We start from the raw sequence: 25,848 nt of genomic DNA, 5'->3' as shown, positions 1-25,848 counted from the left end.
CACTAGTTTACTGTATAACAACAAAAGAACAGTATAACAACAAAAAGGAAAAATAAAACTACTACAGTGTAAGAAGAAAACAACCGTGTAACAAGAATATGAGAACAACTGTAGAATAAAAACAGAACAATAAAAATCTTCAACAAATACCAAAGTCGACGACGTTTTGCCGTTGGTGGTGCAAAAGGCCCCTTGGCGTCTCTACGGTCCTCCTCCTTCAGGAAGAAAAAAACCCAAACAGAGCAGGTTTAGTCCCAGCCATGCACATCGCAATTTAGAAGGAAGGAGATGCTGTAACAGCTCAAATATAAAAACTAAGTGTGATTTCATTAAGGAACGTTTCATTATTTGTGTTTTTTTGGTAATTCAGACTGCACCCAACACCCGCAATCACAGGGCTCAAAGACCTGGCAGCGAAGCCCTCCCTCCTGGGGGTGGTGGGGACCCCATGGGCGGGGGGGGGGCAGCTGTGGGGTGACCTCTGGCTCCTGCAGCCTCTGCCCCTCTCCCACTGAACGGCATCAGGGGAGAGAGCGCCGCAGCTCCTGGGAGCTGGTAAAGTCCTCTTGCTAAAACTCCACATGGGGTTCTACTGAGTTCTTGTAGCCGGAGTTTCGGTCACAGCGCAACACTTGTCAGCAAGGAGAAGCAACCGATGCTGCCCAGGGCTGAACCGGTGGAGCGCGGGAGCTGTTGAGACACACGCATCACGTTCATGGTCAGGGGCACCGCACAGCTCCAGGGGGCTGCCCCTGGCAGGCTCCACATGGGCCCTACCATCTTCCCGCGCCTCCCGGCCAGGGACCATACAACCTTCCCCAGTCCACAGCCGTTCTCACACGGGACTGCCCCCGCCACAGCCGTGTCCCCACTCCGGACCCTCTACGGGCCTCCCCCTGTATATCAGCCCCGGTGCCTGCCGTCGGTCACGCTCAGCTGAGCCATCCCAGGACTTCATTGCGGTAGCGCCGATCTGGAAGAGCTGCCGCCGCGCTGCGCCCGCATCCTGGCCCCGTCAGGGAGGCGGATCCCGTGCGTGCGGGTGAAAATGGACACGGCGGCGGCCGCGGCTGCCACAGGGGCAGACGGGCGGGTGCCCTCGGGGGTGCCGCATCGGAGGGAGGCGGTGTCCGTGCGACGGCCGGGCGGTGCCCGGGAGGGAGCGGGGAAGGGAGTGTTCGCAGTTACCGCGGCGATTGCAGCCGGACTTCTGCTTTCCCGGGGGCTTTAACGGCGGAGCGGAGCTGTGCGAAGGCAGACGGGAGGAGAGGACGCCCGGGGAGGCAGGAGCAGGGGGGCCGGAGGGGGACGTCGCGGCTCGGAGCAGCCATGGGGGATGCCTTCATCCGGCACATCGAGCTGCTGGGCTACGAGAAAAGGTTCTTCCCCAGCCAGCATTATGTGAGTATGCAACGACCTTCTGACAAGCTGAGTAGTGAGGACTGGATGTGTAAAGAGTCTGGACAGTAAACCTCTTTAGATAAATATGGACAGGGGCCTAAGAGCAGCCTTTTTTCCTTTTTTTTTGGGGGGGGGGGCGCGGGATCATGGCTGATGGCATGAGCTGGATGGAGCCAGAGGCTAAAATGTCTGTAACACACAAGGTTTGGGAAACCTCCTTTTCAATCCATTGGTTACTTTGCAGGCTTGGAAAGGGCTTTACCCTCTTTGATTCCCACTTGTCTGCATGTTTCTGCCCCCTCTCTGTCCCTGCTGAACTTCCCTAGTGCCCTGGCTACCTGGGCAGAGCTACTTGCAGTGTGGTGGTGGAAGAAAAACAGTTTATTTAAAATGGAAGCACCCCCAGGGCTTCAGCCTGCAGAGCTGCAGCTCCTATGCTTTGCCCTTCAGGTCTACATGTTCCTGGTGAAGTGGAATGACCTCTCTGAAAAGCTTGTCTACCGCCGGTTTACTGAGATATACGAGTTTCATGTAAGTTGTCCCAAGGTGGGCACCAGCCCTCGGCCCAGCGCTCCAGGGCTTGGGCTGTGGAAAAAGAGAGTGAATTCAAGCTGAAATTGCCCCAAACTAAACCTGGCTTGGAAGAAGCTCATAGGTGCTAGTGCTTCAATATCCTTTGCTCCTAGTAAGGAGGAGCCATCATTTCTGATGGGAAAAATCCAGGAAGATTTCTCCCAATTCTCCCAGGGTCCAGCCAGCACGTTCTGGTAGCAGGGGGGTGAGCACAAGGAAGGGGTTGCTCCATAGGGGTCTCCTGGTGCCATCCTCACAGCCGTGCCTGGCTCTGCTCCACAGAAAGCACTGAAGGAGATGTTCCCTATTGAATCCGGGGACATCAATATGGAGAAACGGATCATCCCGCACTTGCCAGGTGAGGGGCAGGCGCTGAGGCTGGGGGGTGAAACAGAAATTGCAGTTGGCTGGGAAATTCCCCAGTGGGCCGAGCTCTGCTGGCTTCCTCCAGTGCAGGTGCTTGGTGCCATTTGTGTTCCTGCCCACTGGGCTTGAAAGAAACCAAACCCCCAGAAAGGTTTGAGCAGCAGCAACAGCGGTTTACCCTGAGACTTACCAGCCCTGCAGATCCTGTCCTTCCTCCCCAGTGGCTGGGCACCCTGCAGACACATCTGTAGCACTGGCTGTGGGAGCTCCCTGGATGATGAGAAGCATTTGGCTTTGGGGAGCCTGAGCTGAGCACTCCTTCAGTGACACTGTCACTGGGTTTGGTTTTAGTGCCCTTATGGCAACACATATGTTGTAAGAGGAAGCAATGCAATATGTCTTCAATGACAGGAAATGAACTGATGCAAAGAGCTGATGGTTTGTCCCTAAGCAAGGTACAGGTCAGCAAAATTCCCCCTTTATTTAATTCCCTTCTTTAAAAGGAAGCAGGGAGGACCATGAGAATAGCTGCTTCTCCCCAGGTTTTTGGGCACTGGGCATGTCTCCCTTGTGCTTGCCAAGGCTGGAGCAGCAAAGGAGGAGATGGAGCCATGCTCCTACAGAGCTTCACCTTATGGGCACCATGCAGCCATGCAGTACCCTTGGGGCCAAATCCATTTGTTTTCAGGGCAAAATTAATGACTCAGAGCAGCCTGCTTGGGAAAGTAAGCAAAACAGGGCACTCTGTCTGGTTTTTCTGAGTCTTTTGTCCTCTCCCCCAGCCCCAAAGTGGTTTGATGGGCAGCGCTCAACCCAGAACAGGCAGGGCACGCTGGCCGAGTACTGCTACACACTGGTCAACCTGCCTCACAAGATCTCCCGCTGCCTGCACGTGGTCAACTTCTTCAAAGTCCGTCACGACGACATGAACCCTGTCACCGACAGCCAGTGAGTCCAGCTGCCTGCCATCTGGGGGGAAATCCTGCGTTCCCAGCCTAGTGCCAGCAGCGAGGGGCGCTTGGCACTGAGCTGCCTTTGCTCTGACCCATCTAGGATCAGGAAGCCCGAGGTCTTCCTCCTGCCGAAGGATGCCAAGAAAAACTCCACAGGTAAGAGGCCTCGGAGGGGTGCAAGCGGCTGTCTCAGCAGCAGCAAAGCCTGGCAGGGAGATGGGCAGCCATCCATGGCCCTGGCCAAGAACATGGTCTCTGTGCCAGAACTGAAACCACAGCCTCAGGGGAATGAGTCCCTGTCCTGGGATTCAGTTGGTTTAGGACCAGAAGAGGCTGGGAGAGCACCTTGAGCTGCCCTGGGGCTGCTTTTGGCATGCTCAAAGTGGGGAACATCTCTCACTCTCCCATACAGACATCACGGGCCCCATTGTCCTGCAGACATACCGAGCTATTGCTGACTACGAGAAAAGCTCTAAAACTGAGATGGCTCTAGAAGCTGGGGACATGGTGGATGTCGTGGAGAAGAGTGAGAGCGGTATGTGTCCATCCCTCCAGAGAGCCCCTGAGGGCCAGCCCCATCCTGGCCACTGTTTCAGCAGGGATGGGGACTACCCATGTATCTTGTTGCCAAACTCAAGTCAGCTATGCCAGTGCATGGGTTAAAGGGTAGGTGGTTGCACCAGGGTCTCCTGGTGAAGAGGCGCAGAGCAAATGTAACCGGCCTCTTGGTACTTCCCGCCCCCTTGGGACATGTTTCACATTCAGATGGAGCCACATGACAGTTAGTTTTGGCAAGGGAGGGTGAGGGGCAATCCTGGCAACCTTCTCACATGCCTCAGCCTGGTTTCCTGCCCAGGAGGAAGCAGGATGAACTGGCCATGCTCCCTGGTTGCGCCATGTGAACAGAGACCAGCCCTGGCACCGTCCCTTCCGTCCAGGCCACGTGGATGCCTGTACCCTGGTGCTGGTGTCCCCACAGCACCCTCTGCTCTTGCCCATGGCTGCTTTCCTTGCAGGCTGGTGGTTTTGCCAGTTGAAGAATAAACGAGGCTGGGTGCCAGCATCCTATCTGGAGCCGATGGATGGGCCTGATGAGTCTGAAGAGCAGGAGCCCAACTACGCAGGTGAAATGTTTTGGTAACCAGGGTGTGCAGCGGAGCAGAACCTGCCACAGCTCCCAGCTGGAGTGGGTTATTCAATAGCCCCAGCTGGGCAGTTCACATGGAGCAGGAATGCGGGGCAGGAAGACGTTGCTGTAGGAGCTAACCAGGAGGGATAAATCTGATGGCTTTGGTGCCTCAGTGTCAACCTCAGGAGCTTCCCATGACCTGCAGCTCAACATTAGATGCTTGTTTTGGCTGATCACAGATATAGAGCTTCATCCAGTGGCCATCCTGGGCTGGCTGGATGAATGCTGTTTTGCTGGGTTAGCAAAGGAGCACTGTGCAGCATCTGAGTCTAGGACCTAGGTGCAGGCTTTTCCCAGTGCTTGGCTCCTGCACTGTCTTCATCAGCCTTCCAAGATAGCACAGAGCAGAGGGAAGATGCTGCTGGCCCATGCTGGTTGCTCTCCCAGCTTTGTCTTTGTGGTTTTCAAAACACTGCAGCAGACTCTATTAGCACAGCACTTCCTTCTTCCTCATTTAATCACCTGAATTAGAAACATGCTCTTCAGCAGAGATAGATGTGCTTCTACTGCTTGCATTCACCAGCTTTCTCCTGGAGAGGGGCTGGGAGAGCTGGGATGAGCCGCAGGCTCTGTCAGGGCTGGAGGAAGTCTGAATCCAAGACTTGGAGACCTGGGTCTTGCCTAAAATGTGTGGTAGATGCCCTGGTGCTTCCTCTCCAAAGTGCTGGAGAGGCTGAGCCCCACCCTTAGGGAGGTAGCACACAACCTGCTGACCCAACTTTGTGTGCAGGTGAGCCATACATTGTCCAGAAAAGCTACACAGCCATGGAGGAGGATGAGCTGACCCTCAAGGAGGGTGATACCATCGAAGTCATCCACAGGCTCCTTGATGGCTGGTGGGTCATCAGGTGAGAGATGCCAAGAACAAATCAGGCAAATCAGGGATTCAGGCAGAGGGAAGGGGTGAGCCAGCAGTCCTTCACATCAGGGCTGTGGGTGCTGCTGCCCAGCACTTCCTCTTGTAGGGCTGCTTCTGATAGCCTGTGCCTTTGCCAGATGTTAAATGTTGCAGCTGGTGCTTCCTCTGCTGGGGGCTTCTGAAATGTCCAAGAAGGAGGCATGTAGACAAAGCTCTTGTTATTTTGCTCTAAGTATTCCGGCACATCCTCCTTTACAAAACCTCAGATTTGGTCCCAGCCTGCCCTGCACACTCGGGCTTTCCCAAGGGGAATCCCAGCTGCTTTTGTGCTCTGCAGAGCCACAGGCTGTGCATTCACAGCAGGACATGGTGTGGCTGCAGACCCTGGGGATCCTCCTCTACCAGCCTGTGCCTGGACACATGGCACCAGGAGGATCTCCTGGTGTTTGCAGATGTGCTGGGCTGGATGGTGTAATGGGCCTAGGGACCAGGGAGCATTTCTTGAGCACGCAGCAGCAGAGTGTCTGGCAGGAGGCCCTGAGTGATGTTTTGAGAGCCCAGAGAATCAGCCAGGGGAGATAGTATGAGCTGGTGAGACCCTGAAAGCTGTGAGCCATTGCTCTTCCTGCTCCCTACTTGTTTCTGGGACTCAAGCCAGACTTTCAGGGAGAGCCATGGGCACACAAAGTGTGGGGACAGTCAAAGCGCTCCTCACTGCAAGCAACAGAAATAACACACCCAGCGGGAGCTGGGGACATGAGGAGGTGGTAGTTGCAGAGCCATGACTGCAAGTGATGTTGCTTTGTGTTGCTCTGCAGGAAGGATGAAACCATGGGTTATTACCCCTCCATGTACCTGCAGAAAGCTGGGGAGGTGAACACCTCTGTGAAGAGTGAGCTGAGGAACCGGAGCGCTCCTCCGCGAAGGTAGGAGAAGCTCAGGGGCCCAGGAAGGATTAAAGCTCTTTTTGAGTGGGTGAAGTTAAACCAGACAGGGATTTGTGGTGTCCCTTGCTTCCCTGGCAATAAGGAACTGCCTGGCAGAGATGTGAGCAGGGCAAAGATCGACCAGGGGGCAACCTCGTGTAGCAAAAATAGCTCTGTGCTCTCCAGCTTCCACAGGCAGAGAGGCACGCCAGCATTCCTGATGTAGGGCTGTACACTCCTTGCTCCAACAGGTCCTCCAGCCAGGCGTATTTCTCCTTGTCCTTCTGCAAAATTTCTTTTCTGGGCTAATCAAGTTTAATTTTCAAATTGGCCTTTTTCTTATTTCCTAAGTGCATCCACTGGATCTTTGAGAAGCAAGGGGAGATTTGACTAATCAGAGCTGCCAAATGGCCTAATCTGATGGGAGGATTTGAGCTAATGGAAGGGATTTTATTTTGATTAAAAAAAAAAGATAAAGAGCAGTAATAACTCATTAATTCTGATGCAAAGAAAACTGCTGGGAAGGGCTGACCTCGCTGCTATCTTTTCTTCCCTCTGAGAAAACATGCTATAAAATCCTTCCAAATCTAGCTCTGCTGGAGCACAGATTGTGAAACAGTGTGAAATAGCCCAAATCCACCTACTCGAGTGCAGTGATGCTTACTGAAGCCCTTAAGGTAGGGTGGTAGCCTGTGTCAAGGATAGTGACCTGCCCCCAAGGGTGAACCCTGTCCCCTATGGCTCTGGTGGCAGCAGCCAGGCTGAGCCCTGTTGCAAAGGTGGTGACCTGCTGCTGTGGGTAAGAGCTTTGCTGTGAAATGTGGTATGTGCTCAGAGCAGGGAGGGTGCACATTGCCTTAAGCAGAGCAGGAGGACAATGCCATGGGATGGGTATCAGAAGCCACCTCGCTCATGCCCTGGTAGCGAAGGCAAAGTGGTGGCCTCCCTCTGCCTGCCTGGGGACTGCTGCTCAGCCTTTCAGTTCTCTCAGCAGTTCCTCTGCTGTGGGTTCAACACTGCACATCCAGGTGCACACTGACACATATCCCACGTACTGTTCTTATGGCCCAGGAACTGATCCTTGGGCATCAGGGAGCCAAGCCAAACCCCACACCAGGGATCTCAGTGTTCCAGCCAGTATAGAAGCAGCAGTATAGATCTATTCATCAGTTATAGATCACTTCCAAGGCTTTCTTGGATAAACCTCACGTCCATCTCATCCTTCCAGCCTTGTGCCCAATCTACCTTGTCATTCCCATCATTACTTTCCAGACTTCACCATTCAGCATCTGCTTCCAAAGCACCACTCCAGCTGCCTCCTAACGTGCTGTACATCACGTCTCACCTACAGCTGCCCCTGAGTACTGGCTTTCACTTGCTGCTTTCCACTGGTCAAAACCAAACAGCAGATGTTGTGGTTTGGGTGAGGCAGAGGAGGAAGTGTGTGGGGAGAAATGCTCGGCAAGGAAGTGCACAGTGTGAGTCTGCTGACATGAAACTGAAAGGGTTGTTTCTAACTCACTGCAGATCCACCATCCGGAATGCAAAGAGCATCCACAAGCAGAGACGGAAGCAGATCAGCCAGGAAACCTACAGGAGGAACAGCAGAAAGTACATCCAGAGCAGGAGGAACATGAAGGAGAATTTCCAGGACAAAGCCAATGTCATCCGTGAGTCTCAACAGGGCCTTTGCCTTGGCCATGGGCTAAAGTCCTGCAGGCATGGCCTGGACCTTCCAATGCTGGTTGCTGGAGTAGGACAGCACACAGAGGCCACAACTTGTCTGTCCACCCTTTTCCTATGGGGAAAGTGTGTACAGGGAGGTGTTTCTTTTCAGTGAGGTTTCTTACCTTTGGTTATAAGTCTGAGAGAGAAGGAGCAGATCAGGGTCCTGGTGGGAGGTCAGCCCACATTTAGGACCTTTCCTCTGTCCGCCTAACCTCACCTGTGCTGCTGTTACCATTACCATTATCATGTACATTAGCTGCCAGCAAAGCACCTAGAGGGAAGTGATGCATGAAGAAGGAGGCTGCTGTTGTTGCTTTGGATCTGTAATCCCCGCAGCCTTCCCAAGGCGGAGCAGCTCCTTGTGCAGACCTAGGGCTGGGCTTCCAACTGGGCAAAGCTCCCAGCTGGGCACTGGTGGGCTCATCCCACCACCCTGACCTCCAGAAAGACCATCACATGCATGTGAGACAGGAGGAGAGGCAGAAGCTTTGGTGGCCATTACATAGGAAGCTTTTGAACGTTGACATGAAGGTGTTGGGTGGTGGAGAGCTCTGACCCATCTGTACATCTGCTTTACCCACAGTTGAGAAAGATGAGCCAGAGGAGAACAAGCCCAGGGCTCAACCTGCTGTTCCTCCCCGTCCCAGCAAAGACCTCATCCTGAACCGCTGCACCGAGAGCACCCGGAGAAAGATCTCCATCCACCATGACGATGAGCCCAAGATGTCCTAATGACACCATGAGAAGGGACCCGGTCTCGCTCCACCAGCTCCTGGGGAGCTGAGGCCCCCAGAGCCTTGCCCCTAGACCCCCTTTTACCCCCTTTTACCAGCATTTTGGATGATTTTGCATTTTTCACCAATAAAGGAGAGACACTTTATAGACATGTTTCAGCATGTCCCCGCACAGCTGGTCAGTGCAGGTAACAGGGAGCAGCCTGGTGGCATTATGCCAAGAGGACTGGGCAAGGGTCTTTTGCTAAAGATGCTGTCAGGGAGGAAAATTGGCTGGGGAAGCAATAGGATGGCAGCTTCCTCCTGGAAAGTGGCTGCTTCACTCCCTCTGGAGGAAAGTGAAGGTTGGGATGTGCAGGTAGGAGCCATGAGACAAGGTGGACCCCGAAATAGCTGCGCAGTTGTGGCAGTGGTGGCCTCCACCATGTCAGGAGGCCAGTGGCCATCACAGTGTCAGTGCCTGTGGAACAGGGCTGCTGCTCAACAGGGAGCATGGTGTGAGGGCTGTGGTTGTGTGCCACCAAGCCAGCCCTGCCACTGCCATGCCAGGCAGGTTTGGGTCGGGGGCTGCATCCGGGTTTGTGATGGAGCCTGGGCCTGGACCTCAGTGTAGGTTTGGGTTTTGGTCTTCATTTAAAATTATGTCTGAGTCTGGGTCTGGAACTGCACCTAAGTCCAGGTTAGGGTCTAGGGCTAGGACTGGGTCTAGTTCTCCGTATGAGACTAGGTTTGGGTCTGGGTTTGGATTTGGGTCTGGGTGTGTTGTCCCTAAAATGAGGATTCTCCACCTGATGTGCAATAAGCAAATCAAGACAAGGGAGTCAAGGTACTTGGTTTTATTTCAATTCTGCAGATTCAGGTGCTCAGCCTCTGCCACAGCCAGAACACCCTTGTTTCAACTCGTCTGACATTTATACTAGCGAGGTGTAACTGACTGGCAAGTAACAGTTTCCTTTACCACCCATGATTACATATTTTCATGTTTATACCTTTAGCTTCATGTTTAAAACAATTAGGGAGGTCCTCTAATTAAGTCTCAAAGGGGTGTGTATTTTATTATTACAATTACGCAGGGTTAGTCAAGGATTCACTCCTATTTGAGCTTTTGTTCTAATTCATGCATATGTATCTGTCTAATCAGCAAAGTAAAGACAGCCTGTGCTGTCCTGCGGCTTCCATGATGCTCTTCATGGTTAGACACATTCCATGGTTTCAACACAGACCCGTGTGATTGCTCACCTTGTCACTTTTAACCCTATTATTGTGGCACCAGGTGTAGGTTTGGATTTGGGGCTGGCTCCCTGTTAGGCTCTGCCATTAGACCTAGACCCACGTGTGGGGCTGTGTCCGATACTTCCGGGTGGCGTAGCCCCTTTAAGAAAGCGTCGCGGTGCCGCAGCCGGGCGCATGCGCACAGGGGGTGTTGAGCGGGCGCAGGCGCAGAGCGGAGTCGCAGGTCGGCAAGATGGCGGCCGTGATGGCGGCCTGAGGGGCGCGATGTGGGGCACGCTGCGGGGGATGCTGAGGGGAGCGCGGTCGCTGCCCGCCCCTCGCAGGGGCCTGGCCAAGCCGGCGGCCCCGCAGAGCACCCGCCAGCTAAGGGAGGCCGAGGAGGCCGCCCCGGTGTTCCAGTACGAGGGGAAGGCGGCCAAGCGGAAAGACCGCGTGTTCGTGTGGGGCTTCTGCTACTCGGGCGCCCTGGGCATCCCCAGCTTCGTAAAGCCGGACGCGGGCTGGAAGAAGCCGCGGCGGATCCAGGCCACTCCCTACCGGCTGGAGACGGAGGAGAAGGTGTGTGCGGGGTCGGCTCCTCCGGCCGTGCCAGCCGGTCTGGGCAGGCTGCGTCTGTCAGCAGGGAAAGGCGTTCGGGAGCCTGATGTGCAGCCCTTGCCGTGATGCATTGATTTTATGGATACGGAGGCACTGATCGGGGTGGTTGTTGGTATAACTGCAGGAGCATAGATTTGGAAAAGAAATCAGTATTCTTTTGTCGAAGGTGTGAAAGAGCAAGAATGTGAGCGACGTTTATCAGAGAAAGGGGGGTTCATTTTCAGTGGCTTTTATGTACTCTCACCTCCGTGAAATTGGAAGCTTGTGTTGCAAATCACGTTGTTGTTTTGCCTGCACGTTTCAGTTGCTACAGTGTTGTCTTGTTCAGGAGAGTCAGCTTTTATACTGGGCTTTTCTTTGGCAAAAGGAATAAAATGGGAATATTATTTTCGTAATTTCCTTTAGTTTGTTTTATGTGGTGCTGCTCGCCAGCAAGTACCGCTTCCTGTTGTGTTTGAATGGGTCCTAAATAGTGCAAAGCTATGTAACCTGCTCTAGTTGGCCCTGTCTTAGCAGGGGGGTTGGACCAGCTGATCTCCAGAGGCCCCTTCCAACCTTAATGATTCTGTGTATGTATGCACACCAAAATAAAACTCTAAGGCAGTAATGCTGGAATTGAGTTTACACTATTTTACGTATCCCTGAAGAGTATTTCCGCTCAGTTTTGCAAAGACCATGCGTACTGTGAGTCTGGACCGTGTTTGGATACAGCTTAAGGAAGGCTGAATGCTGATGGCCCAATAGTGTAGGGTGAAACTTGTTCTTCTAAGCTCCAGTTTGTAACTGAATGGTGTGGTTTGTGTTTGTTCTTGAAGATATCCTCTGCTGCCTGCGGTTATGGATTCACTCTGCTGTCCTCTGGTACCACGGACATCACCAAGGTGTGGGGAATGGGGCTGAACAAGGATTCCCAGCTTGGATTCCAGAGGAGCAGAAGAGACCGAAGTAAGGATTGAAGTGTTTTGTAGACTTGGAGGGCAGCACTACAGGATACATATGATGTGAGAAACTTCACACTAGAAAGCATGAAAAATGTCCAGGGGGCTTTGATGCAGAGTGCAGGGCTGTGCTTTTGTTTGGTTGGTTGTTTTTAAGAGGGTATTTTTGGGAACTTAGCTGTGTTTCTGTATGCCTTGTAATTGGTCACAGTATGCATCTGTTCTGTGCACTGTGCTTACATTTTTGCCTGGATATAACTAAAATATCACCGTTTATTCTGCAGAAGGGTGTGCATGTGGTTAAGGTGTTGCTTTGAATCTCTAATTTGGTAGCAGACACTGTAGTGGACTAGTTAATAAAACAGTTTTGGCAAGATGCTTTTGCACCTATGAACAGAGATTTCTCTATACAGCCAGTGGAATTTTTTGTGAGCCTGTAGATGTTTTTTATTTTAATACCAAATTGCATTTTGAAAGAGAAACGTGTTATTCAGTCATTCTGTCTCATACCAGACTCTCAAATGCATTTAAGATGATAATTTCAGTGCAGAACATGGCCACCTTCCACCTAAGACAGATATGAAAACCACAAACTTCTCCAATAGAATGGCTGTCTCTGACTTGCTTCAGCTCTTAGTTCTGTATGTGCTGAAGTCTCAGGGGTATCTTGTAATTGACTTGTTTTTCATCTGACCTGCTGACTGTTTTTCCCATAGAATCCAGAAATAGGTTAAATAATTTTGCAGTTCAAGCACTTCTAAAGAAGAGAGTGTTCAGTGTGTGGTATGATCTGCTGACAGTGCAGCGCAGGTCAGTGGGATTGCTACTTAACTTCCCAGAGATGAGCTTCCTCTTGTAAAACTGAGTTCATTACTCAGTTTTTCAAGCTTACTTTGGTACCTACTAGTCCCAGCACGGTGTCCCTGTAGGTTCTTTGTTTCCAGGGGAGTCTGCAGCCTTCTGAGTTATTTTGTTTCATGCTCTAACTTCAGCTGTTTCTAAGCTAAACTATTCATATTTTGCTCTCGCCCTCCTCTTCCTTAGTCACTTCATTGCCTCTTTTCTCCAGAATCCCTCTGATTTCAGTGTTGATCCCAGCAGATCCCCACAGATCCCAGCAGCTTGTGTTGCTCTGCTGGAAGGAACAGTGAGAGAGGAAAAGGTTTTTTGCTTTGTAATTTCCACGTCTCTAGACAGACACAAGCATCATGTTTCAGTTCCTGCTATATTGCATGGCAGGCTCCCACCATTTTCATACAGCCAGTTATAATGCGTGTCACATCAAGTAGTGTCTTGCTGTAAAAGGATATCTAGATTTTCTGGGTATTTTCTAAGTGAAGGCAGTGAGAACTAGTTAAAGCACTGCGGCATGTGAGCAGAATACTGCTTTGGGTGCTCCTGGGTTTTGTTTCAGTTGTTACAGTAGCTTTGATATCAAAACTTTTTGTCTCCCCTTAACCTTTTCCCTAGTACTGGTTAATGTTTTGCTGTTCTTCCTTTTTTCCTTTATTTTGTTTCCCAGTTGACCATAGCTGATTACATACTCTTCATGTTACTAAATCTTGTTTCTAGTACAGCCTGTCGTTTTCTTTTGTGAATGCTGGATCTTTTATCCCCTGGGGAGCCAGGCTAGCTAATGTTTCCTGCATTCCTTTTTTTTGAAAGGGCATTTAATCCACAGTTGTTTAAATATGAAGCCCTAAGATATTTTTTATTCACCTTAGTGATTGCTGCTGTTGTACCTTGATTGCAGTATTCCTGGTTGCACAGAGTGCTTAGTTCGTGCATGGTGTTATGCCATAATCCAGCCTTATTTACCAGAGTGGGTAAGCATATGGCTGAAAGCCTCTGTTTCTGAGTTCTGGCCACCTGAAACCTTGATGACATCTAGCCTCTAGATGTGGATTTTTGACTTCAACCAGTGATTATTGGCTTCAACCATCCCTCTGGCTTTTAACTTCTCCCCCCTCCCCGAAGAATCCCAGTCACCTTTTACTTTGGTTAGTGTCTTGGCTTTCTAAAATATGTCTGCCTTTGGAGGAAAATGGAAGCAAGTGTATGTATGTACAACAGGATGGGCAAATAAATGATGAATTTGCTTTGTGGAAGCTACTGACTTTTAAAATTTCTCTCTCTTCCTTAAGCTAAGGGCTATGAATACATCTTGGAACCCTCTCCAGTTCCATTACCACTGGAGAAGCCGCAGCAGACTCGAGTCTTACAGGTGTCCTGTGGGAGAGCCCATTCCCTGATCCTGACGGATAGTGAAGGAGGTATAGCATTTCTTGTCAGGTGTCCACTGTCACCAGCACTGTGCTTTTATTAAAAGCACTGAGAAAGATTGTCTCTGTTTCTCAGAACTAGGCCCCAGATGTCCTGTAAATGGAATGCAGGTTGCTATTGGCCTTTGTGGGATTGCTGCTGGGAGGGAGAGCCCTGAGCTGATAACTGCACTGAGCTCTGCTTGGCTGAAGCTATAAATGTGTTGGAAGCTTTTTCACTACAAGTATTGCAAAATATGGATTGTTTATCTAGCCTTGGGCCTTGTTGAAGTGTAGCCTGTCTGGCTGAACAAGACAAACATGGTTTTGAATGCAGTTTTGGATGACTATACCAATACTCCTGTGTTACTTTCGCCTTGAAGCCCCAGAGTGCTACACTTACAAAAGCAATTCATTAACAGGCCTTTACACAGAAGATCCTGTCTGAGAATTGGCTTTCCACATCTCTGGGAATTCTCTGGTGAGGTGGCTTCAGTGCTATGCCTAGTGATCCAGTGCTGCTTATCAGTGGGTGAGCTGGTTCATGGGTTGATTTAAAGCTCCTGTGGGAGTGATGATCTATTTCTGAGTCTCCTTGGCAACAGCAGGATGTTACTGAAAACAGCTAATGGGCTCCAGGTGCCTGCAGTAATATTGTTGGGATATTGTTGACAAAATGGATTCAGTCACTTGAATTTAAGTGGACTTGGTTTGAAGAAAGCTAATGCCAGTTTTTACAGGACTGTTTTCTACCTTTCACACTGAGGACCACATGAACTGAGGACACATGACTGTAGTGATAGGACAAGGGGTAATGGGTTAAAACTTAGACAGGGGAAGTTTAGATTGGATAGAAGGAGGAGATTCTTTCCTGTTAGGGTGGTGAGGCACTGGAATACGTTGTCCAGGGAGGTTGTGAATGCTCCATCCCTGGCAGTGTTCAAGGCCAGGTTGGACGAGGCCTTAGGTAATATGGTTTAGAGTGAGGTGTCCCTGCCCATGGCAGGGGGGTTGGAACTGGATGATCTTAAGGTCCTTTCCAACCCTAACCATTCTATGATTCTGTGATTCTATAAAATATTTTGTGTACCTGAAAAGAGGCTTTCAGGGGGACAGTAATAAAACCAGTGCATTTTATCATTGTTTTTCAGTTTTCACCATGGGGAATAATTCTTTTGGACAGTGTGGCCGGAAGGTTGTTGAAGATGAAACGTACAGGTGAGACTCCAAAGATCCTGAACTTCCTTAATCTTAAAAAACATAATTGCATGAAAACAACCCTACAGAAAAGCCTGGAGGTGGGAAAAGTCTGTTAGTGTAAGGATCCTGTTTTAAGTAGTCCAAGAATAGGCTTTTATGCTGCAGGCATCATGTAAACAGCCTGGCTTTAAATCCAGGCTGGGCTCTAGCACCGTTCTGACTACATTCACGAAGGGCAGAAAAATGTCAGCATGTGACAGATTTCACAGGGCATAGTGAGAAAACTCAGCCTTCATAAATTGCTCATGGTAATTGGTGTTAGTAGTCAGTCTTTCTCCCTTTAGCCTCCTGCAAAATCTGGAGGTGTTAGAAATGCCAGTTAATGATAAGAGAGACATCCTTTTGTTTAATCTCGTTGCTGTAACTACACTTAAATCTGCAGTGTTTTGCCTTTACAAGGTATTTGTGGGCCACACCAAAGCATATTCTCAAAATGCTCTTTCAGATAGTATTGATGGAAGTGGGTAGTGGGAATATGTTGAAAGTCACTGATCCCCTGGCAGGGCCTAGAAGAGATCTTACTTATTGCTCTCTCTGTGATCCACAAGAGTTTTCCTGTGGAGTTAAAGAAAACAACTGTGATTTTGCTACCTTTTTCTCACCTTGATACTGGAAGTTAGTCATTAGATTGTTCAAAACAGCAGAAGTCTCGTTTTTGTGAAATAATGACATGACTACACTCTGCTCTGGGATACCTGGTTAGTCTCTAGTGAGGTATAGTGTTTATATAGGTGCTGCAGTATTATCAAGTGTCTGTGCTCATTCTAGACTAGGGAACTTGAGAATTGCTCCCACCCCTAATTCCCATGAGAGTTCATGTTTAAAAAGTGACAGTTCTTAACTTCTGAAATAGGAGAACACAAAATTACTTTCCTTCTTTGTGCAGTAGTTTTATAGTGGAACTGCGCTTTGAGTATAGAAGAGAACATGTGAAAGAATCTCTTTGTGTAATAGCAAAGGGGCTTTCGGTAAAGGCAGGTCTTCCTTCATGTTTTTTGGTTGCAGTTCTCTGAAATCATCTATGTTGCCTTTTCTCTTCTCGGTGGTTGGTTGATTGTGTCCAGTGAAAGCCATATAATTCATCAGCTGAAGGACTTTGACAGCAGAGTTGTCCAGGTAAGAGGATCGTGTGAATTCTGAAGGTGGATTGAAAACTAGCTGAACAGCCATGCTCAGAGGGTGCTGATCATTGGCATGGGGACTAGTTGAATGCCAGTGACTAGAGCTGTATCCCAGGGGTCAGTGCTGGGTCCAATTCTGTTTAACATTTTCACTGATGGTCTGGATGATGGAGCAGAGTGTACCCACAGCAAGTTTGTAAATGACATAAAAGAGGGAGGAGTGGCTGATAGACCAGAGGCTGGAGAAATGGCTGATGGTGAAGTTCAGCAAGGGGAAGGGCACACTCCTGTACCTGGGGAGGAAAAGCCCCAGACATCACTGCATGCTGGGGACTGACTGGCTCAGCAGAAAAGGCCCTGGGTGTCTCAGTGGACACCAAGTTGACTGAGCCAGCAGTGTGCCCTTGCTGTGGAGAAGAAAATGATATCCTGGGCTGCATTTGCTCAACTCCTAGGTAACACCTGTATGGCAGGGAGATTGTTCTGATGCCTCCACTCTCTTAACTTGTGGATTAAATATCGTTAATCTTTGGCTGATTTTTAAGGTCTGCTTTTGAAGGTCTTGGTTTTAGTTCATGTTAAGCCTTTGGCAGGCATGGTTGCTAGTTCAACATAAATGTCAGTTTGAGAACAGATGTGTTCCTAGAGCGCTTACATGGCAAGGAATCAATAGCAGTTTGTAGCTGGCATTGGAACCATGTGGTAGCACTCTGGGAAGGGACATCTCTTACTTACTCTTTGTTGTTTTATTGTGTTGTACTGCTGAATCGAACTTTTTGTTAACCAGACCTTGCTTTGGATCTCAGAATAAATCGACTGCAGCAATATTTTCCACAAGGAGAATTCTGTATCATGCCTTCCCTGTCTGTAGAGCTTTCAATGGGGAGAGAAAAGTGGGAAAATCTGAAATGATGACACTGTAGAGGTTCATTGCTCAGTTGGTTTGCCAGTGATGCTTCATGAAATCGATTCTCAACACATGAACTTCACTGACCAGCTCTGACTTTCTGTTTGTGTGCAGGTTGTATGTGGGCAGGACCACAGCCTGTTTAGAACCAAGAAAGGTACAGTCTATGCATGTGGATGGGGAGCTGATGGACAAACAGGTAGGACCTCAGTTCAGCTTGCATTTCAGTGAATTGATGAACATAACAAGCTGCCCCTAATTCAGAGCTTCTGATGTGTATTTGCTGTGCATGTATGGACAGAAAAGGGCTGGGATGTTTCTAGCTGTGTGCAGATGGTCTGAATACTCTTGTGTAACCAAACTGAGACAAACAAGTTAATTTTCAGAAGAGCTTTAGGATGCCATGCTGGCAATCCAAGCATGCAGTCTGAGGAGAATGTGCCTGCTGTTTAAAGCTTGTGAGGGGATGTGGAAATGGTATGGGAAGGTTAGCTCCCTTGTTCTGGGCAGGCTTTGCCTTCCCAATTCTTATTTCGGGGTCTGTTTTGTTTCTTGCTTCTTTTGAACTGACAGAAGGTTTTGGCAGCTACTGCTCTCTTAGCATGGGGTCTTTGGCCAGGCCATTTCTCTGGTTGCTTCTGCTGTCAAAGAACTTCCTCACAGTCCTTCCCACCGTTCGTTCTGCTGCTCCTGAATCTGGGTGCTTCCCGTGGCTGTCTTGTGTAGACATATTGTAGGCCATTCTTGTTTATGTCCTCTGGCAGCCCTTTCTGTCCTCTTTTCCAAGCAGCCCTTTGTCATGTAATGTGTTTCCTTCCTAGCCTCTTTTGCCACTTCACCTGCTGTTGTCTAAACTAATTGCAGTGTGCTGTTACTCAAAGCTTTCCTTGCAGAAGGCAGGATACAGCCAGCCAGTTTGTGAATCCTCACCTCTGTTGTGATGTCTGCCTGGCTTGATTACTGCTCTCTCAAACACTTTGGTCCATGCAGATGAGGGAGGAGACTGTTTTCCAGGTGTGATTGTATAAAGGTGTTTTGTACTGTAGAGAGGCTAGTAGAACTGGTGTTTGTGGCTGCTTGTCCTTTCAAACTGATAGTTAGATGGACAGGAGGATTTCTTTTGGAGGAAGGGTGATTGGATTCTAACATGACAAAATGATCCTATGTAGGTGCTAAAAGTATGTCTGGAAAAAATGCTTCATAATCTCTTTACTTTTTTTTCTTTTTTCCTTTCAGGTCTTGGACACTACAACATCACCAGTGTTCCTACTAAGCTACGTGGTGACATTGCTGGAGTAAATATTATCCAGGTCTCTTCCTATGGGGACTCTTGCCTGGCTGTTTCAGATGAAGGAGATGTCTTTGGCTGGGGAAATTCAGAATACCTGCAGTTGGCATCTGTCACAGAAACCACACAGGTCAGTTGGCCTGAGAGCATGGTTTTACATGTTTCAGTTCAGCTGCTGTGTGCACATTCAAAAATTCACACACCTCTCCCTGCTCTGGTTTCCTTAGGCAGCAGTATAAATCAACATAAACTCACACCACTAGCAGGCTGATTTTACCTATGTTCACAAAACCAGTCTCTCTGAAATGTTTGTACAGCTTTAGGGCAGTACATTTCCCAGCTACTGATGTGGAAAAGTTTGTGTCACCTCACCCCAGTTTGTCTGTTAGAAAGGAAGAGTGCACCCCGTGTTCTTTCCCCGTCCCATGGATTCTGCACCAAATTTAGATCCAGCTTGAGTGCCTGTATTGGTTTCAAGACAGGATTTAGGCTTTTGGCTGGCTAATCTAGACTTCGGAGTGGTCCTGCTTTGGGCCCGGTGCTGGTCCATATGATCTTTGGAAGTCCCTTCCAATCAACTTGTATATTGGTGATTTTTCATGAACAACCTTAGTAGGTTTATAGCTGAGTCCTCAACAAATCCCAGTGTCTCACAGCTTAGTTTTTTAGAGCAAACTTGGGCAAAGATACAGTGCTGACTTGACACTAAGCATTGTAGTACCGGCGTAATTGGGCAGATGGTTTCCTCCTAGAGTAGGAGTAGGAAGTGGAGTCAAGGAATTAGTTGATACTCAAACTGTCCTTAGCAGAAGACTAAGAATGGACAGTTGAATTAATAAAATAAGTACCTCTATTTCCTATACCTGTTCTTGTAAGGCTACTTAATGAGACCTGTAAGGCCTGAAGACCGTGACCAGGTTAAGTAGTGTAGTAGTTTCCTGGCTGGGTGCTCAGTGGAGGTCAAGAGGGTCTGAAATGGATGAATGGCATGTTTGTCAAAGCTGGAATTTTAGGGACAATGTAGGTAAAGGCCAGATTGTGGAATCTCAGAGCTGGATATTATCTGGGAAATCCAAGGTCACTGTTCACGTGTGTCAAGCTGTGTATGTTTCTGTTGTGTCGAACTGTACCAAATAAGAGTGATTTTCTTCAAGTGATTTTTTGTAGTCTGTTCAAAAATGCCGTGGACCAGTTTTGTGAAAACTTGCTAATGTATTGACTTTCCCATTGGGTCTGCCTCAGAGAGCCGGGGATATAAGCAGATGCTAAACATTCCCATCTTTGTTGCCATGCATATAAGCTTTCCAGTGGGTAACTTTTTCCACTTTGTCCTCATTCTCAGCCTTAATGCATTTCATGTGGGTTTTTTTAATCATGTGACTTGTATTCATTCTGTAATTCAGGCGATAGAGGTGGTCTGTATCAGCAATTCAGTGAATGTAACCCCTAACCAGAACTAGAGAACAAGTTTAAAATGTATCTAGTTGGCAGTTTACAGTCTGTAACAAGTCTTTCACAACCTCACACAGGTGAATGTTCCTAGACATTTGCCATTCAAGATTGGGAAGATAAAGGAGGCTGCGTGTGGAGGGACTGGCAATGTCGTGCTGACGGGTGAGCTTGCTTTTACATTAATCCTCTTCAGTGCAAGCCCATGTTATAAGTGGATTGTAGCATCATGGAGCATGCTGGGTTTTTTTACTGGAAACAGGAGAATACTGTCTTTTATGAGGAAAGGTGGGAGACTGAGAAATCTGTGATTTAAGAATGTATACGGGGCATTACTTTCAGTAGTCACAGAGTGTTGCTTCCAGTATGTGCTGTGTGAGCGCTTGAGCAAACTTGAACAAGAGCATGGTTGCTGCTTGTGGCTCTGATCTTGTTTGCTGATCACACAGGCCATGTGTGTCTGTAATAAAGATGGATATCGGGAGGAAGGACAGCAGCACTTGAGAGCCCTTCAAATTCTATAGATCTGACATGTAAATAAATCTTGATAAACTCAGCTGGTGAGCAGAGAGTTCTGAGAACAGTGCAGCTCTGCAGCAGGCTTCTTAATGAGTGCTGCTTTGGATTGCTGGTGGCCAAGGGAGCACAGCTTGAAAGTAAAGGAACAAGGGAGAAGATTGTACTCCTTTCATGAAGGATCATCTCAAGGAAGATGTTCATGTATATGATGTGGTTGTGATGACAAAGATATTTGAGGTTCTAGCTTGAAGGGAGCAGACATAGCAACATACTCTGTCTTATGCTGTCCAACTGCTGCCTTTCTCAGGCACCCAGTGTAAGGCAGAATGCCAGGCAGAGCGACTGGCCTAGTGCTGGTTTGGCCATGCCTCCACGGAAACAGTGGTGGTAATAAAACACTTGACATCTATCCCATCAGTTAGTAAGCTGAAGTATTTTTATTCAGCCCACACTGTGTTGGCATTATTTCCCAATGAAAGTTTTGCCTGTGAAGCTTGATCTGCTTGCACAGCTTAGGAAAAACTGAAGGCATTTGGATGGGAATGCATTGTCTGGAAGTTTGAAATAGTCAAAAGGTGCTAGACTGCTCTGGGAGAAAGGAAAATATCTTTTTGGATCTGATTAACTCTTGGTCATGGCATGAATTTCACAAGCACAGGCTTTCTTACAGAATGTGTTCTTATTGTAATACAGAAGAAGGAAATGTTTTTGTCTGGGGATATGGCATTCTTGGGAAAGGACCAAACCTAATAGAGACAGCAATGCCGGAGATGATCCCACCCAGCCTTTTTGGCAGGTCAGACTTCAATCCGGACATCCGTGTTGCTCACGTTCGCTGTGGACTCAGCCATTTTGCAGCACTTACAAGTAAGTTTCTAGTCCTGCTGTCATGGAGAAGTCCCATTACTGCGTTATTTGTAGTTAAGAGAAAACCAAGAATCTGTCTTTAGACTTAAAGCGCACTGGGGTGCAACAGGAGGGGCAGGCAGCACATTTACAGGTGTCAGCATGGTACTGACATAGGCACTGCACTAGCATATGCTTCAATTAAGGAAGTGTTATTCTTCTAAAGCAAACAAAATGCTTCTCTCAAACAGGAAACCTGGGAAGGTTTTTTTTCATTTCCTCCTAGAGGTTAAGTGAGCTGCACTTCAGAAGCAGCAGGAATTCATGTGATAAATGAACAAACTAAAACTGAGTCTCAATCAGACTCAGGGTGTCTTGGCTCCTCTGAACAAGGAAGTTAATAATCTGAGGTGGGAAGATCTACACATTTAACCTGCAGAGGGTATGGTACTCGGATATGTACACCCTGGGCTTTATACCAGCCTTTAAAGGAAGTTTTGAATTTGAGAGTCATCTAAGAATGGGCAGCAGAGGGCAGCAGCGCAGAAAACCCATTGCTTGGTGGCCAAAGTAATAGTTTACTAATGAAACATGCCAGGTGCCAGCGTGCTTGGTCCTTCTTGGGGCTGTGGTGTGCCTGGCACTGTAAGTCTGGTTACAGGGTGCTCGTAACTGGTCTCCCCCTGGTATTCAGGAAGCTTTAAAAACTGCCTTCTGATTAAACTGTGCTCATGTTATCGATTGTGTTCTGTCTGTCTCTGCTGGGGGCTGATCTGAACACTTTGAGATCCACATGTATTGCTGAGGAGCTTAAAACTCTCCCACTGCTGAACACAAGTTCCTTTTCTTTTCCCCGGTTGTCATTATAAGGTCACTTCTATCTGGTAGAATAACCAGTCCCTAGGTGGTGACCTGGGACAGATTTTGCTGCCTTGCTTACCTGATTGGCTGTGCTGAGAGCTGATGTGGGTCAGCTGTTGTTGTCTACTTTCCAGCACAAATGATTGACTTCACCTGAATGATTCCCTGGAATCTCTTCTGCTGCATTCTTTCTTCAACTAAAATTCCAAAGCAAGAGCTGTAAGAGGGGGAAGCAAAGACTTGTGCCCAGACCTTGCTGCTTGTCCTGCTCATTAGGCATCGTTTTCCCTAAGCACAAGTACATTTATTGTACTTGGAACTAAACTTGATGGCTTTCATACTGCATGCATAGCCCTTTATACTCCCAGAAGCACTGTAGCCACACTTGTCAGAATCTCAAAGAGAATTCTTCCTTTCTAATGACTCTGCCCTGTTTTATTCTTTTGATTCTTTTTTATCCTGTATAGACAGAGGAGAACTGTTCGTATGGGGCAAGAATCTAAGAGGGTGCCTGGGAACTGGAAGAATGGAAGACCATTATTTCCCATGGAGGGTAAGAATGGAAGTATTAAGGTCAAGAGTATCTTCTTTAGTTAGTCTTTGTTGTCTTGAGGGGAAGAAACATCATTTGCTGTGTAGTTTTGTTGAGTAACTTTGAAAAAAGTGGAATCCTGAGGTGACTGTGGAACTGCTTTGTTTTCCAGAGGTCCTTGTGTAGCATGCTTGGGGATGGAGGGATTCAGGAATTCTTTAGTATGCTATTTCAGTATCAATTTCAGATCCCAAAGCAACATCTGGTACTTTGTCGCATCTGAACAGTTCTTGCCTCCCACTCATCCAGTCTTCTACCTGCTACCTCTTACTGCCTCTTCCCTCCCTTACTAACCCACACTTTTGTACAGGCTGCAAAGAAAACCACCAGTATTGGTCATCTGTGGCCAAAAAGGCTTGCATTACACATCTGAATTAGGTGAACATTTTGGTCATTGTGGTCAGGCTATAGTGGCAGGAGGGTCCACATAGGAGTGTGGACTCCTCTTCCATGTCAGGCAGCTATGGTGGTGGGTCAGTGGATGGGTTATGTAGCTATAGGAGGAGATCCTTAGCTACTGAACTGTTTTCATAGCTGTTTTGCAACACTTCCAGTTCCCCTCCCTTGCCTGATGGCTCTGGGAGCCAGACTCTGAGGGTGTAGAAGAGTCTTTGGCTCTGGAGTTCAGCACTCAGCCTAACAGATGTTCCCAGTCTCCATAAAGGCCAAGTAGTAGAGGAGGGAGGCAATCAGTGGGTCCACGCTGGAGTCCTTTCCCTATGTCTGAACTTGCAGTGGATGTGTATCTTTAACATGCTTTCTCCTATTAAAAATGAATTAAAAAGACAACTCTGGAGCATTTGCCTAAAACCACACTGCTGTGGCTGAGTGGAGTTTGTGAATTCACCAAGTGTGGCATGTCCAGGTTTCCCTAAGTGTGGACATTGAGGGTTATGCTCCCTCAAACAGCCAGCTCCTGTTCGACACTACTACAGCAATGTATCAAAGCAGGGGCAGTTACCAGGATATTTGACTGTGACCTCCTGCTCTAGAACCATCCACCTCTCCTCTCCCTTGGCTCTTAACTTCTTTTTATAGCCCCTTTACTTGAAAAAGCTTTAACTATTCTAGTGAGTGAGCTGGATCTGCTTAACGTCATAGCAAAAACTGCCTTAGGCTGGAGTTGAGCTTTGCCTTGTTCCAGTCCTTGCTGATGAGAGAAGAGGCAAATCCTTGGGCAGATCCTCTTCCTGCTGTCTGGATTACACTCTGTTTGGTTGCGCTGTTTCTGCTGCGGAACAGATGGGCTGAGGTTACAGTCTCCTCACTATCTGCTAGTGAGTCCTCATGTTCTGTCCTTCCAAAGGTTTATGTCCTCCTGTGGAGTGTGGAGAGAGACAGCTCAGCACACAAGTGTGTCTGGTGCTGAATCTTCTTTCTCTGGGTTTTCAGGGTGGCACTTTCATTGGTACACGTCCCTGTGAAACCAGCTGGCATGTTAAGCAGGAGAAGGAGAAATAGGAAATACCAGGTGCAAAGTCCCGGCTGAAGAAATAATGCACTCTTGTGTGTCTGCAGGTGACTGTACCTGGTGAGGTGGTGGACGTTGCGTGTGGAGTTGATCATATGGTAAGCATGGTTAAGTCTTTCACCTAGTCATACTGCTGGGCCTCAGCACTGTGCTAAGAAGATGGGGGCACTTGGTGACGAGCTCTTGGAAAGGAAGACTCATTCTGTGAAGCCAAGCAAGAGGTGACTGTGAGCAGAGATGGCCATAGTAGCTCCTGGGTGCGTGGCCATCTCTGCATCATTGAAACGCTCCAGCGTGGCTGCGGGAAGGAAGTACGTTCCCTGAGGAGTGAAAATGCAAGGAGTGCTCTGGATGGTTTGTGATGAGCTTACGAAGAGACTGAGGCCAGCCACAGCTGGTGAATCCCTCTGTGCCTAAGGATGGAGGGCATCTCCATCAGGGAAGACTGCCATGAGGTGAAATCTGTAGCACAGGACATTAATTTATAGATGATTTCCCTGTCACCAGCTCTGGGGTGTCAGGGTTGGCCTTATCCAGAGTATTTCTCAAGGAAAAGGGGGGTTTTTGATAACTATTTCTTTATGTGAAAGAAAAGTCGTGCTGGCTGTTGGAGTCCAGCACAGCTGTCCTTGTGTCCACCACTAGCTGCCCTCTGCCCGGGCTGCTATTCGTGTGGAAGCTGAATGCGCAGTGGCTGGGAGGCAGAGGTGTGCTCTTATCCTGGGCTGTTACAGGCTTTCCACGTGAGCTCTGAACACCAGAGGAACGTGTTGGTTACACTGGAGGAGTGAGATCTTCTTTGAAGGAAGAAAGTACTGTTAAATAAGACAGCCTGGAGAGGTAATCATAGGCTGTCTATGGTGCTGTTGCTGTGGAAGGACAGATTGATAGTGACAGTAGCCAATCTATTCTGTTTATGGAGGCAGGCTGGAAACAAAGCTCCCTCTTGGCTGCTTGCAGGGTTGGTGCTCAGGCAATAGATGTGAACAGTGCTTGCTGCTCAACAAGTACTTCAGTCTTCATGTGCTGATCACAGACCACTGCCTTTGATTTTTGGGGAGCATCCCTACACTCTGCCTTCAGGGGTTTGGCAGCTCTCAGTTGCAGAGAGCCTTTGATATCATACAGGCTTTTTGGGAGCACCAAGCAGGGTGTGGGGTCTTACTGGGCAAGAAGCAGAGCCTTGTCTCTTAGTACCTTCTTAGCAGAGAAGTTGTGAGTGTGGTTAGGCCACAGTGAGCTCATGGAGGTGGGATGCAGGAGCTGTGTGTACCTGTAGCAGGCACTTACAAATCTCACACTGAAGTGTGGGAAACTGGTGAAATGCCCCAATCATCAGGTGAAGTTTTGTCATTTCTCTCAGGAGGGGATGTGTGTTCTGTGTAAATGAGTTTGGCAAAATCCAAGCTGATGCATTTTTAATAAAGTGATTGTAAAGTCTCTGTCAGTGGTAATGGGAGTATTCTTGAGCTTGACTTCACACGTGAGCTGCTCCGTCTTGCACTCTGCATTTAAACGTGAGCAGTCACAGTGATGTGACAGGAATTTCTTCTCTCAGCTGAGACACCTCCATGTCTGCAGGACTGATCCCTGTGTAGGCAGGTCTCCATGGCCCCGGGGGACACCACACACTCACGTTTAGTTGAAGTTCTGTATCAGATCCTGTGTAATTGCCAAAAGTCAAGGGGTAAATTGATGAAACAAGTCTTGAAGAGCTTTGCATAAAATACAGGGAAGGTGAAATAAAGTACACAGGGACACGTACAGGAGTTGTTA

The 25,848-nt window shown here is 48.4% G+C and overlaps 2 protein-coding genes across 3 annotated transcripts; both read left to right on the top strand.

The window, feature by feature from the left end:
• The first annotated feature begins 919 nt into the window (after positions 1-919).
• NCF1 (neutrophil cytosolic factor 1) lies at positions 920-8,849 on the top strand. The gene is made up of 11 exons (XM_061355454.1): positions 920-1,401; positions 1,852-1,932; positions 2,257-2,332; positions 3,123-3,288; positions 3,394-3,449; positions 3,706-3,828; positions 4,310-4,417; positions 5,213-5,330; positions 6,160-6,267; positions 7,795-7,937; positions 8,579-8,849. Exons 1-11 carry the CDS (start codon positions 1,330-1,332, stop codon positions 8,725-8,727), a joined length of 1,200 nt encoding a protein of 399 aa, XP_061211438.1. The 5' UTR covers positions 920-1,329; the 3' UTR covers positions 8,728-8,849.
• A 1,356-nt stretch (positions 8,850-10,205) lies between these two features.
• On the top strand, positions 10,206-25,848 carry RCC1L (RCC1 like). 2 transcript variants are annotated; one of them, XM_061355452.1, is made up of 11 exons: positions 10,206-10,520; positions 11,375-11,504; positions 13,642-13,770; positions 14,910-14,976; positions 16,083-16,134; positions 17,161-17,245; positions 18,283-18,464; positions 19,864-19,948; positions 20,996-21,169; positions 22,477-22,562; positions 24,120-25,848. In XM_061355452.1, the coding sequence occupies exons 1-11, from the start codon at positions 10,227-10,229 to the stop codon at positions 24,195-24,197; spliced, it is 1,362 nt and encodes a 453-aa protein (XP_061211436.1). In that variant the 5' UTR covers positions 10,206-10,226; the 3' UTR covers positions 24,198-25,848. The 2 variants fall into 2 exon arrangements, with proteins under 2 accessions (XP_061211436.1, XP_061211437.1); XM_061355453.1 differs by lacking the exon at positions 13,642-13,770.

The sequence above is a fragment of the Neopsephotus bourkii genome, unplaced genomic scaffold (genome assembly GCF_033783945.1).
Source record: "Neopsephotus bourkii isolate Nb327-2 ecotype Australia unplaced genomic scaffold, CSIRO-AGI_Nbou_v1 NB_804, whole genome shotgun sequence".
Classification (NCBI taxonomy): domain Eukaryota; kingdom Metazoa; phylum Chordata; class Aves; order Psittaciformes; family Psittacidae; genus Neopsephotus; species Neopsephotus bourkii.
The sequence above is the reverse complement of the archived record's forward strand: the minus strand, read 5'-3'. Positions and strand labels throughout refer to the sequence as shown.

Coding starts and splice junctions, on each gene's coding strand:
- NCF1 (XM_061355454.1), top strand. CDS start 1,330: ATGGGGGATGCCTTCATCCGGCACATCGAGCTGCTGGGCTACGAGAAA. Junction 4,418..5,212: donor GCAGGAGCCCAACTACGCAG/GTGAAATGTTTT, acceptor CTTTGTGTGCAG/GTGAGCCATACATTGTCCAG. Junction 7,938..8,578: donor GGACAAAGCCAATGTCATCC/GTGAGTCTCAAC, acceptor CTTTACCCACAG/TTGAGAAAGATGAGCCAGAG.
- RCC1L (XM_061355452.1), top strand. CDS start 10,227: ATGTGGGGCACGCTGCGGGGGATGCTGAGGGGAGCGCGGTCGCTGCCC. Junction 11,505..13,641: donor GAGGAGCAGAAGAGACCGAA/GTAAGGATTGAA, acceptor CTCTTCCTTAAG/CTAAGGGCTATGAATACATC. Junction 17,246..18,282: donor GGGAGCTGATGGACAAACAG/GTAGGACCTCAG, acceptor TTTTCCTTTCAG/GTCTTGGACACTACAACATC.